Source organism: Augochlora pura, chromosome 10 (genome assembly GCF_028453695.1).
Source record: "Augochlora pura isolate Apur16 chromosome 10, APUR_v2.2.1, whole genome shotgun sequence".
Taxonomy (NCBI): domain Eukaryota; kingdom Metazoa; phylum Arthropoda; class Insecta; order Hymenoptera; family Halictidae; genus Augochlora; species Augochlora pura.
In genome coordinates, this window is record NC_135781.1 from 10,793,271 (window position 1) to 10,806,211 (window position 12,941).

The window sequence follows — 12,941 nt, forward strand, 5'->3', positions numbered from 1 at the left end:
GCACACTTTCCACGAAACGAGGAACACGCTCGAGACGCCGAACGAAACCGTAGCCGAGGAGGAGTCTCGGTTAAGACACAAATCGTTTCTTGGAAGGAGGATGCAGCCACGTGGCTGATCCTTCTGGCACGCGTGCCTGGTCCTTCGGGCCTCCAAGATTTATTGATATTGGGATGCTGCCCGCCGTCCACGAACGAAACAGGATACGAATCCAAATTAGACCATTACCGGCCTAGCTTCTTCGGCATCTCTTGTTAGCGGCGACCTCAGTCACTTCGAAAATATAACGCAGACCTGACGTTAATTTTTTTCTGAATCCCTCGAGACTCTTATCAGTTCTATCAGTTCCTGTTTGTTTCTCAATTTCTTTTTCTACGGTGCTGTAACACCTTTACTGAACTTCGTAGAAACAACCAACGAAAACTGACTGGTAGAAGTCGGGACGCAGAGCGGGCCCTTTAATCTTTAAATGACGGTTATTGTCCCCAGGAAACGATGGAACAGTTTTCGTTCTGCTGAAAATTTCAACCATTGGAAATTGAAAACTATGTAAACTGGTGGATCGAAAATGTTCTTTCCCACGGTGGGATGAGTATTTACATAAAATTTTCGAGATAGCAGTTGAACCGTGTACCGAGCGTCTTGTGCGCGCAGGGTGCAGCAAGCGTCCACAATACACTGAAAGAGACACTTGCCATCCACGGCGAAAGACCTTGGAAAAATCGACCCTCCCCATTTTCCCATGAACTTGCCGTCTTGGAGGTAGAAAGGTGGCAGGACCAGGTATTTTCCGCAGCTTACCGTCCGCCAGGGCGTCGTAAAAGAACACCCGGCGAGGGAAGTACGAGGTGCATAATAGGGTATCCAGGACCTTTAAACTTTAAAGAGACGACCCCTCGAACAGCTGACACATTCAACGGTGAGCTCAGGTATCCTGATAAATTCTGAACGCCCTCAACAAAGATTTCTAGAAGTCGTGGTTGACTGTCCGTCGCGTGTAATGCTCGAGAAGATGGCGGGAAAGAGTACGAGACGCAACTAAGAAAATGCGAAACTTTCGCCAACAATCGACAGCTTAATGAAAGATCTTCGTGGATCGAAAAGCTAACGCTGATCAATTGTCCCTTCGAAACACCGGCAGACCGGAAAACCTGCTATTGTGTCGTAGTTTGAGATGCCCACTGTTCCGGATATCTTATGGCCTCAGGTATTCGACGACGTCGGCCATTTAAATTTTATTGTACAAGCCATAACCGAACTTCGTAATACTACAGGTATTTAAATCCTATAGGGAAATAGAAATCTTAGATTTGTCCATCCTTCGACGATACCAAATTAGTGTGTTTATTGCAATTACGACGCAGACAAATGTTTAAATAAATGCCAGAAGAAAGTAGATCCACAAAGAAATTACATACAAAACGATATATTCTTTTGTTAAGGTTAAGATATGAATGACCAACACTATATCCTAAGGCAATATATTTTTGTAGTTATGTAAAAGATTAATTGTTAGGCATAGGAATAAAATTCTTAAAATTACTTCGAGTTGCAAACAACAGCGATCCAGCACGATCCAGATCTCCAAAAATCGCAGAAGCTCTAACAATAATTATCTAGTCAATGATCCAATACTAATTGCTAAACGTGGGAACAGGAAATCGGCGTCGATACATTTGCGAGGGTGTGCGGCAGAACAGCTGGGGAATTAAATTCTTTTTTTCTAGTACTCACCTTGTTCCCACGAAAAGCAGGAATTCTATTCCCCGCGGAATTCCGACCAACGATCACGTTCATTCCTGTGCGGCAATTAACGCTGATAATCGAGGATTATATTGCGGCATCTGCCATCCGCGATATGATATCCAGGTGCTAAATAGGGGGTGTGTCCGGCGTTCGATACCGCCTCGGCCGAAATCGCCATGAAATACGATCATTTTCCGGCTGTGCACTGGGAAACGGGTTTTTCGTCTATTTCTAGATTACGATCTAGGCCCGCGGTAGCCTATTATATTGGATAACATAAACCTCACCCTTTTTTCCCGAGTTCTGACCAATTCTCTGGTGAACTAGCGCAAGAGTATGGTTAAAGGTTAGTCAGGACTATTTGTTGTGCACGAAACAATGTTTAAGGGGAGGTTTCGGTCTAGGAGGCTAAAAAGGTTATTTATAAGATATTTCTTAAACAAAAGTAAATAAAATGATAACTTTTTATGGTATTTTTGAGCAGACATGAAATTGTATAATTTTTCATTTTATTAAATATGAACGGACCTCATTCTATAACTCTAAGACTATAAATCCGAAATCAAAAGATTAAATATATATATAAGAAATACTTTTTTTTATATCACTCTCTGACATTTTAAAGTAAAACATTACATTTGTTATCAATTGATCACAATTTTACATTTCTTAAAAATAAGTAAATTAAATGGAACAGGATACGCTTCTTCAAAAAATTATAAACCAAATGAAATGTGCCAGTGCCGAAATTTTGGTGACGTATACATAATTATATTTTCGAAGGTTTCTGTACCCGCTGCGAATGCAGGTTGTTTCGCAGGCTAGTTATGATAATTCTTGAATGCCGTTCGGCGTCGCGTAGCACGCTTTCGCATTCAAATCGATTTCCGGTTCGCACGGGCTGCACGTGACACGTAACGCGTATCGGAGTTCGCAGAGTAACGAGATAATTGGGGTGGGCGTAACCGTGACGGGACGTGCAGGGTGGCCGAATCATCGAATTGTTTCTAAAGCGGGATAATCAGCATACTTTCCCACTGTCATATGTAATCTTATCACAAGCGACCTTGCGCGGTACTATCATCGAGTGTTTTCCGAAAAATCTTGAGTATTCATGAAAATTTAAATTATCCTATTACTAGACAATTAATTTCCACTTCAAACAAGAAGCTCATTATTATACTAAAAAAAGATATCAACAAGAAACATCTTCGAAAACTGTTTGTCCAGCTGGATCCCAGTTTATCAGTTTGAACAACTATAAAACACGAGAATTTTTATTCGGTGGTCTCGAATATTTCTTTTCCTACCTAAGTTTTTGTCAATACCTGTGCGCTAAATATCTTCTGGTCATATAAAACGCGAATGCTATTATAAAAACTATAGAAAAAGTTCCTATAACACAACACACGGCTAGTAGAATGTACGCACTGCTCGGAGGTCCACACTTCTCCACTGAAATGTTAATAACGTTGTTAATATGCTGCTAGGAAATAGATATAGATATAATAATCGTAAAGTAAATAAAATATAGATATTGTATTTTAAATAACGCACGTATTTGTGAAAATAAATTATTTTATCTGTTCGAAAGAATACATCTTTAAGAACAAAATATGTTATTCGCTGTAAACAATTTTTAAGATAATATTTCAAACAGTATTTTATTTGAAAAACACTGAAAATACCTGTACGATAGTTCGGTATATTATATTAACTAATTTATTATCATCAAATAAAGTATACTAATTTCGAATATATTCTTTATAAATATCAAATGTAAAGTATTTTACAAATCTCTGACGTTCGATAAAGAAATGTACTTACCACTCAATAACGAAACATCCCGAAAAGTGTTGAACGCAATTATATCAACGTGATTGAACGTCAACTTGACGTTATTAAATTCCACAACACTTTCATAATCACACGTGTATACCCTTCTGTTATTACTGTCGAACAAGTGCAGATTATCAATCTCCATCGTAAATCTCCTTTGCATTGAATCTTTAAATAAAAGCATACGTTAGCATGCAATTTTCGTTGCTTTTATTCATATAAATTTCTTTTCGGTCTGTTGACCATAAAAATTAAATGGGTTCAAAGACGATTTTAATAAAACAGGGATGTTATTTACTCCTTCCATCTGCTTGCGTATCATAGGCAACTTTCGTGTACCATAGCTCCATCGTTGTCTACTCCCTTACCTGACGCACCCGGGAAATTCTCCTCGTCCAGATAAAAGTCCATCGAAATCATGATAACGCGAAAATTCTGCCCGAAGAGATCCGCGCCGAATGTCAACGAGATCGAATTCTGTGTTTGTTTAAGACCCGTCGAATCAACTACTGCAACTTGCGGCATCCACGATAACGTCATTACGGAATTTATAAAATTGCAGTGTCCGCTAACATTTACGTTTGTCGGTATTGCGAATGTCGTTTGTTTCTCCTAGAGTGAACAATGCAGATTTCCTTTCATATTTGAAACTCGTTGCTGAATTTTTACTTACCCTTTAGTCACTATCCGTTACTTACCTCGTTAGTCTTTGTTTTATATCTAAATATCACGGAGATTTCCATGTTTGCCAAAATGCAAGCTATCTGCGTTATTGGGCTTCTCACTATGTAACGAAAATTAGCCTCGGAGGGGTCAGGAGGATAACCTATCCCTGGTATATCGTGCCAAATGTCGTCTAGAGAACATACAGTCGTACAGAAATATAGTATGCAAGCATCTCTTAAAGGGAAATAAGTTTTCTAAGATTGGACAAAAAGAGTTACAAAGACTAGTTTACTAGACAATGCTGAAGTTTTCTAGAAACGCTGAGATTTTATCAAAATCGGTTGACGCAGAGTTTACGGATACTGCTCCGAAATATGTTGCACAGTGGTATCATCAAATCCCATTTATGAGATCTCTCCTACAGTAAATGTCGGAGCAGTATCCAAGCATGCCCTGTCTCTGTCGTGTGCAATTAGTTTCGAGCTCTGACTTAAACAATCAATGCAATTATTATTAGTGAGACGTGATTTAGTTTTTACACTTTGTTAATCGGAGATTTCTATTAAAAATAAGATTTCGAGTTAGCTGTAACCTACTGTTTCACGAATTGTTTTTATTGAAGCTTCCTTATCTTATTGTACCAAGAATTATGAATAACTTCCGCTGATAAATTATTAAAATATATGTATACTGATAATAATGAGAACGTTCGATTAGAACGACAATCAACGAAGCGGTAAATGTTACGTTACCATCCCGCTGAGTAGAGTTTTCCATGGTGTTGAACGCGATCAACGAAACGTCGGTGATGATTAGGGCAGTGTCGTTACCAACCATAATCCTCTTCTCCTTGGAAAATTTGTACTGCCCAGCCTCAATGGGCGTGTGGAACAAGCTTGGGCCAATCTCGGACTTCGTGATCCGTCTTTCATCTATGATGTTTACTTGTTAAAAGGATATAAAACTTGCCTCGAAACATTAATTCAGCTTCAGGAATGATCCAAAAGCATTGAGTCTTATCAACAAGATAACCGCCGGAAACGGTGACTATTCTTTTTGAAGCACTATAAGTAAAACTTTGATGTACTGTTAGGTATAAAAAGAAAATGTTAGGTCTGAAGAACGTATATAATAAATGATTCCATTGTATAAGAATCTGTCACGACTAAGCAAGGAGGCTGTAAGTGTCAAGAAGCTGTCAACGATCTAGAATCAACTGAAAACTAACATCGAAGTAACGAAACTATCATTTTTCTCCAATTTCAAGTGAAATACCTGCAGCATTCGGAAAGTTTATCGGGTCCAAGAAAAGGTCGACGTCGGCGGAGAACACCGAGAACTTGGTGCGATCGTTGAACAGCAAAAATTTAACGACGTTCTGCCGAACTTCTTCGTTGACTTTAGTCCCCCAAACCAACGATAGTGTCGACATTACCGGATCACAAGAGCCTTTTCCAACAGCGTTGCTTGGAATTGTCACGTTCTTCGTTGCAATCTGCCATTCCATGAAAATTTAAGACAAACCCAAGGAAAAAAATAATTACAAATTGCTTTCACTGATCGAGACTTTCAGATGCAGCGAAAAGGAATTTTATCTCAAGGTATAGTTATCGCTGCAGGTTAACTATGCACCCTATATTCAACCATTCCAATCATTCAACATCAATCAATTAGCCCAAGCCTTGTCTAACAATCGAAATGTGTAGATAACTCATCTCATTTTCATAGATGCTCACTGCGTCGCACCTAATTCAGGAACGTGCTAGGTTGGTCACACAAGGGTTAACTGATCAGCTGATTAATGGGAATCTGGTAACAAAAAGCTTCAACAAATGGAGATTGAACTGGTACCTCGTTGTTGTTCATCGTGTAATTGACGACAATGGTGATGGACATGTTAGCCAACATACATGGAATTTTTGTTTTCGAATCTTCGATTATGTAGGAAAATTTCAACGTCGCTGGGCCATCGTTATTTTTCGACAAAGATATCGGTGCATTTTTGTTCGGTTCCTGATCAGCGAAGCAATAAGGCACTGGAAATTTTATAGCGCTGATACTCGTTGAAGTCACTGGTTTTAGGGTTATTAATAAGCTTGATAAGGCTCTATGTCTTACCTGTGAATATCAGAGTCGATAGAATTAAGAACCGAAAGCGTGTCATTCTTTTCTTCCTTGAGTTGTTTTCACGATGAATGGGAATGTCCGAGCTGACTAAGAATGACTGATATTTGGCATAAAATGATAATATAAAAATTTGCCCCACTCTGAACCGCCTCGATGATTAAGTGAGGCTTTCTCGTCAGAGATAAAGCATTCTTAATGTCATACTTCCGCCTAAATATATGTTTTGCATGTTTATTCGAAATAATATATAATCTTCTCAGAATTTTCAGCTTCTTAATTATTTAACCACATATTTATTTCTTTTATGTCATTACGTAATATTGTTTTACATCGCGTAGTTGCTCATCAAGTTGTGCCAGATAAATCTACTTATACATATATGTGACATACATAGGCCAGCTGAAATATCTAATTTTTGCGTGCCCGTACAATGATAATATTCGTAACATCTAGCATCACACTTTTTTGTTCGTTTTTTTAGTATTCGACGAAACAATTAACAAATTTACATGTCTTTATACTGACAAATTTTGTTGTCATCTTATTATTATTATTATTATTATTATTATTGGCTTGCGTTTTCATATTTTATTGTTATTAGTGTAGAGTATTAGATAATTAATGCATTCCATCTTTCAACTCACGTCATTTATTTTTTTAGACATAGTTTCTGCGATACTAAAAACGCAAATTATATGTTTGCGGCATCTACAGAATATTAATACGTGCAGCTTTCAGTGGGTAACGTTTTGAGGATGAGAGAAAAAATGATCTTCCCATTCGCTTGAATGATACATTAAATAGTAGAGACTCTATTGGAGTTATCTTTACATGCTACGCAGGTAGAATTATTAATGAATGTTAGTCTATGCATCTTCTTTTCTTGGATAACTGCAATAGGTTTCAGGGAACGGAACATTTTGAATGCGTTGATTAGAAAATTGATTTTCACCTTGGGATTCAAGATCGAATAGGGTTCACTCAGTTGGGTATCTACAGTTGATTACCTTTAAAGAATTTCTATTTTATACTTCTCAATCAGAAAAACGAGGAAGACAGATATCATAAATAATTTATTCACACAACACTTATAAAAAATCGTCAATATGTTTACATGTTCTACAACGTTCATGCACACCACACGTCACTACGAGGTATAGCAAAATAACAAAATTATAATAACTTTGATTTCTAAGATTCCGGAAAACTTCATCGACACGTTCGCCTTTCACCCACCTTTTTGATTAGTATCTGACCCAACAGTACCTGTATACAACGTAACCAATTACGCCGACGACCAAAAGTCCTCCTATGAGACCACCAACGATCGCCCCAACATTCGCTCCACTGCAATTTTCCTCTAGAACATCGAAATTAATTCTTAAGAAAAGAACCTAATCTTTCTCGAAGACGCTACGTAAAAATGTCTGTCAAGGGGATAGTTTCTCCCTCAATATATAAAAGTAGCACGAAGAATGTATTAAAATCATTGTAGAACACTTCTGTTCGACGAAGACTCACCCGATCTCTTCGTGTAGTCCGCATCCTTGTTAAAGACTATCAAAATCACATTGTTGAAAGTTGCGCTGAAGTTGTTGCCCGTCACTTGCTCTTGCGATTCACATTTGTAAGTGTTCGACGCATCGGTAGAAAAGATCATTAGATTGTCTATTTGTCCCTTGAACTTCTCCCCTACGCAAAGTTAATAGTTCATGTAGAAATCTCGATCATTAATTCGTAAACTATCTCTGTTATCAAAATGAAATCTAGCTCGTAATTATTCGATACGATTGTTCGATACGAATTACGAATTAAATTATAATTTAGTTACGAATTAAATTACAATCTTTTCTTAAAGATATGATACATATACTTTAGCCGTAGTAATTTACTTTAGTAAAAAGGTAACATCCGCGGGCGTCGCTACAGTGGCGCATCGTTCCTAAGTAGTTAAAAAAAACCATAAGTCACGTGAATCTTCTCACCTTTCGTGTCAGTAAAATTTGTCGTGTCGATAGACGTTTCGATCCGATGGAGGTAGAATCTCGAATTCAGCATATTGAATGTCAAGTTCACCTCATTTTTAGGATTCTCAGTCGGCCATTGTATATTCAACGTGGATACTTCGTCTCCGCAAGTTCCGTTCGATGTTGCATTTGTGGGCACTTTCACCTCTTTTGTACCCGTCTGAAAACGAAACAACAATCGTTTAAATCGCGATAATCAAACTATCCCGCAGTATTCGGATTTTACTTACTCCAGTTTTCGTTGCATAGTGTATGTTCAGAGTGATATCCATGTTCGCTAAAGTGCAAGGGATCTTGCTATTCTTTGGAAAGACAGAGTACTTGTAGCCTGGTACGCCAGTAATTGTGTTGTTTTTATCCGTATCCGTTTTATTATCTTTATGACAATTAGATTCTGAAACAATAGTTACAATTAAGAGTTGTTTGGTAAAAGTTTCTATTCGATAAGCTAGCATAGATATGTAATACGTATAAACAAAATAGTCGGCATGTGTGTCGACGTAGCAATTTCATGTAAGGTGCTGCAGTTTTACAGAACACACTAGAGTACATGTCCCCGTTCCCGTGTCTGCCCCAATTTCCGTGCCCTTGGATTAAATAATTCATAAAAACAATAAAACTATGGTATATACATTTTTATATTACGTTCATCTATCAATCCGGGGGCACGGAGACTAGGATATCTAGCCTACTTACCGATAGATTTTATACTAATGTCCTCTTGATCGTTGAAAGCCATCAACATGACGTTACTTATTTTTATCTTTGTCGAATTGTTTATCATTGCCTCGGAAATGTCCGAACACTTAAAAAATCCGTTCACCATTTTATTAGGGAGTAGCTTAAGCGGCGTTGTAGACATCGAATGCAACCACTCGCCAGTCTCTGCAACATTATATCAAATATAATACCACTGTGTACCACCTGAATTCGAAGTGAAGTCTCTTTATCAAGAATCAATACTACATACCGACGGTATCCTGGAATATCTCTTGATCGTTATAGATGTCGGCTTTCACATAATCTACATAATATTGTTCTGACGTGCGGTAAAAGCCAATTTGGAGTCTACTCTTCTTGTCTTTCTTGTTCTCATTTTTGGATCCTGGCCATGACAAATCCATGTAAGGCATATACTCATCGCAACTGCCAGTCGTTGTCGCGTTCCATGGGACTTCTATGGTTTTGGTATCCTTCTACCATAAAAAAACCATTTCAAATATTTGCGAACGTTACAAGCCACGAGCTCCCAATACATACCGTCTTATCTTTCTTATTGTATGTCACGTTCAACCCGATCGTCATGTTACCTATGATGCACGGAATATCCGAATTTTGATCCCTTACGACGTAATTGAACATTCGTTCATTGAGTGCAGTTTCGGGATTGCATTGTGTCACTAAAAATTATGAAACAGATTGAATCTTAAATTTAAATATCCTTAAATTTTCATTGCAATATTTATCTAACGCGTAACGAACACTATTGTTGCTTTTGTCTTTACCATCAACGGAAATATATCTCACTGAAGACATGAATGGATGAATTCAACGGAGGATGATTAAAACACGCGATAGTGAGGTGCTATACGTTTTTAACAGCAAGATATTCTAAACACTCTGTACTTCTTTAATGGTTTTGTTGCTTTGCTTCGTTTCGAAGAAATCTCACTCTTAGAATTATTGCTATGAGCTTAGTAATAATCTGGCTGATCCCACCTTGACGTACTAATTGTAAGAATGAAAATCTAATTTTACCCTTGAAGTTTTTTTCGGTGTGGAACGGCGCGAAAAGGACATTCGCGATTGTCAGCTTGATGTCACCAAAGCGCAGAACGTTTCCAGTCTTGCAGCTATAAAGTCCATTCCCATAGGCCACGGGAAACATACGTAAGGTTATATTTCCCTTACGACTTACGTTGTCTGTGATTATCGGAAATAATTAATTCACAAAACTAATCGGAATTGTAATGGGGCTGTGGATTTTGATACGGAAAAGTACGAACCATTTTGAAAGTTCTTTCTTTCTTTCTTTCTCTTTGATCAAATTAAACACATTTATTATGAATGCATCAAATCCGCAGTTTACTTACGCTTTTTTTTGCGAAAACACTCGATAAACGTACCTTTTGCAGATTCAAGATTTTTTTTGTCAATCGTGATGTCCACGCCCGCATTATCGATGTATGCAACACCGTTATCGTCTGTGCTTATTGCGATAGATAACGTGAATTTGTTCCCATTGTCGTACCAATGCAGATCCGCGGTCTGATTTTGTTTCTTTCCGTTTATGTTATATTTTACATTATCTATAAGAGCTGCCTTCGTGAAATTCTGCTTGTATATCTGGACCTGTATAAAAGTGTATCGATAAACGTTCTTTTAATTATTTGCTGTTCCTTGCCGCTAGTACTCACTTTGCCGTTTGTCTGTGTATACGGTATTTCGAAGGAAACCGACATTGCCGCCAGAGTTGAGATCTTATTGTCCGTTGAACTGATATCATAAGGGAGAACATTCTCTGTAGAGCATGGCGCTAAAAATCAAAATTCTGGTTAAGGAGGTCGACATTACAAAAGAGGAAAATTATTTGTTCCGCAGATCTCTATGGTTCTAACGATATTGGACATAAATGTCTACGAACTATCGCTTTCTTTTCGCTCGCAGTATTTGTCATCGCTGTTGTACGCGATCAATTTGACATCTGACACCTTCATATTTGATTCTTGGATGGTAATCGCTACATTTTTACAGACAGAAATGTTCTGCATGTTTCCACTGAACAGTCCATCGTCCAAGTCGATCCCCTTCACCAATCGATCCACTGTATCATAAATGTTTTCATGATTCAAGAAGAAAGAACAGCATCGGAAAAGTTAAACTACAAGGTAGACAACCGACCTGCAGCATTCGGGTCAGCAATAGAAACGTTAAAGGCTACATGCACAACTGAGAACACAGTGTAATTGTTTAACAACACGAATTTCACTGAATTCTGAGTTTTTTCCTCCCCCCAAGTTAACACCAGTTCAGACATCACCGGCGAACAGATCCCGGACACTGTGACACTTTTATTGTTTGGAACGTCATACTTGGCCACGGCATCCTGAAAACGACAAGAATTTTAAACATATCATGCTAATACGTTCGATGGCAAAGAAACCCTTTCCACGTTCTGATGGACCTCTAATATCAAACTAAGCGTTAACATTTGAACCAATAACAAACAAAATATTGTGCTCGATAATCGTTTATCCACATGCATTCCTTTGGTAGCCATTAAGGTTTTCACAACAATTTACATATATGCATTCAATTTTACATATATGCATTCAAATTTTCGTTGCAACAATTTCACTTGTAAAACTTAACGTTTCAACAGAAGCGTTACATCTTGGTAAGTGTTTCCAATAGAATTTCTTCTGTGTTGACGAAAGGAATTCATCTTTTCGCGAAATCTTGTACTTTAATTGTTTAAAAATATCTTTATGTTCAAATGTACTTGTCAAATTAGTTAAAAGATAAAAAGAACTGTTAGGTCAATCGATATAACATTTCAAGGAACAGTACCGTTACCATTTGACCTACACGTAAAATGGCATTTTGTTGGGTGATTTATTGTTAATGTTAATAGTTGCAGTTATAAGTGACATAGTGGTCATTTATAAAACCTGCGAGCGAGATACTTTTCTGATATTTACTGATATGTTTCACCGAAGAAAACAAGTTTCCGTTGTGCCGACAATGCTGATGACCAAGGACTTGCACTCACCTTGTTATCTTTAGTCTTGTACACGGCGTTTAGGGAAATCGTCATATTAGCCAAGATGCAAGGTGGAAGTTTGTCAGCCTTGACCTGATACATGTAATTGCACTTTGCTTCTGATGCTTTCGTCGTAACATCGCCGTTAGTAGAGTTGCACAACACTGCGAAATCAAGGTACACTTTAAGGATCAGCGATCGCGGCTAGCGATCGTGGCTAGCGATCGTTTGGACACCGTCAATCTCACCTGCAGTCACGAGAACCGCTAGAACGAACAACGTTATTCGGCTTCGTCCCATGGTCACTCTTAAATTCCACGGTATCCTCTCAAAGTAAAATTCCACACTTTTAATTAATTGGTTGCAAACTTCCCGTAGACTTGACGCGACATAGAGGAATGCTCGCCGCGGGAGCAGAGTGGCTGCCGTAATCCGTAGTCGATATAAAAACAAAGGATAACGTGCCCCCACTCCGAGCCACCCTGACAGCTTATCAGACGTTTTCGAACGCGATGAGATAGGACAGCTAATCTCTTGCATCCATCGATCTAACATTTGTTGAGCTGCTCAGCCCCGTTTTCGCTAGATTCTGAAATAATTCTTCGAACGTGCTGCTGATCATAATATACTGTCAATTAAAATTGAATCGTCCATGTCTGTTTTCCTCCGAATTAGTTACAGCGAGGTGTAGCTACCTGACAAAATTAATCAACCACTCGAAATTATTCATTTCAGCGGCAAATCTTATCTACTGATTATATCCGTCCGCTGCG

General features: G+C 38.2%; 2 protein-coding genes across 2 annotated transcripts; both read right to left on the bottom strand.

Moving 5' to 3' along the window:
- Nucleotides 1–3,067: 3,067 nt before the first annotated feature.
- On the bottom strand, nt 3,068–6,415 carry LOC144476584 (uncharacterized). Its single transcript, XM_078193698.1, has 8 exons — nt 6,370–6,415; nt 6,103–6,287; nt 5,527–5,746; nt 5,004–5,183; nt 4,284–4,441; nt 3,954–4,197; nt 3,574–3,753; nt 3,068–3,201 (listed from the first exon to the last, which is right to left on the bottom strand). Exons 1-8 carry the CDS (start codon nt 6,413–6,415, stop codon nt 3,068–3,070), a joined length of 1,347 nt encoding a protein of 448 aa, XP_078049824.1.
- Nucleotides 6,416–7,432: 1,017 nt separating this feature from the next.
- Nucleotides 7,433–12,568, bottom strand: LOC144475916 (uncharacterized). The gene is made up of 14 exons (XM_078192333.1): nt 12,417–12,568; nt 12,178–12,332; nt 11,307–11,511; nt 11,050–11,229; nt 10,823–10,941; nt 10,532–10,757; nt 10,164–10,328; nt 9,666–9,805; nt 9,376–9,601; nt 9,102–9,290; nt 8,636–8,799; nt 8,364–8,565; nt 7,900–8,070; nt 7,433–7,738 (listed from the first exon to the last, which is right to left on the bottom strand). Exons 1-14 carry the CDS (start codon nt 12,466–12,468, stop codon nt 7,623–7,625), a joined length of 2,310 nt encoding a protein of 769 aa, XP_078048459.1. The 5' UTR covers nt 12,469–12,568; the 3' UTR covers nt 7,433–7,622.
- Nucleotides 12,569–12,941: the final 373 nt, after the last annotated feature.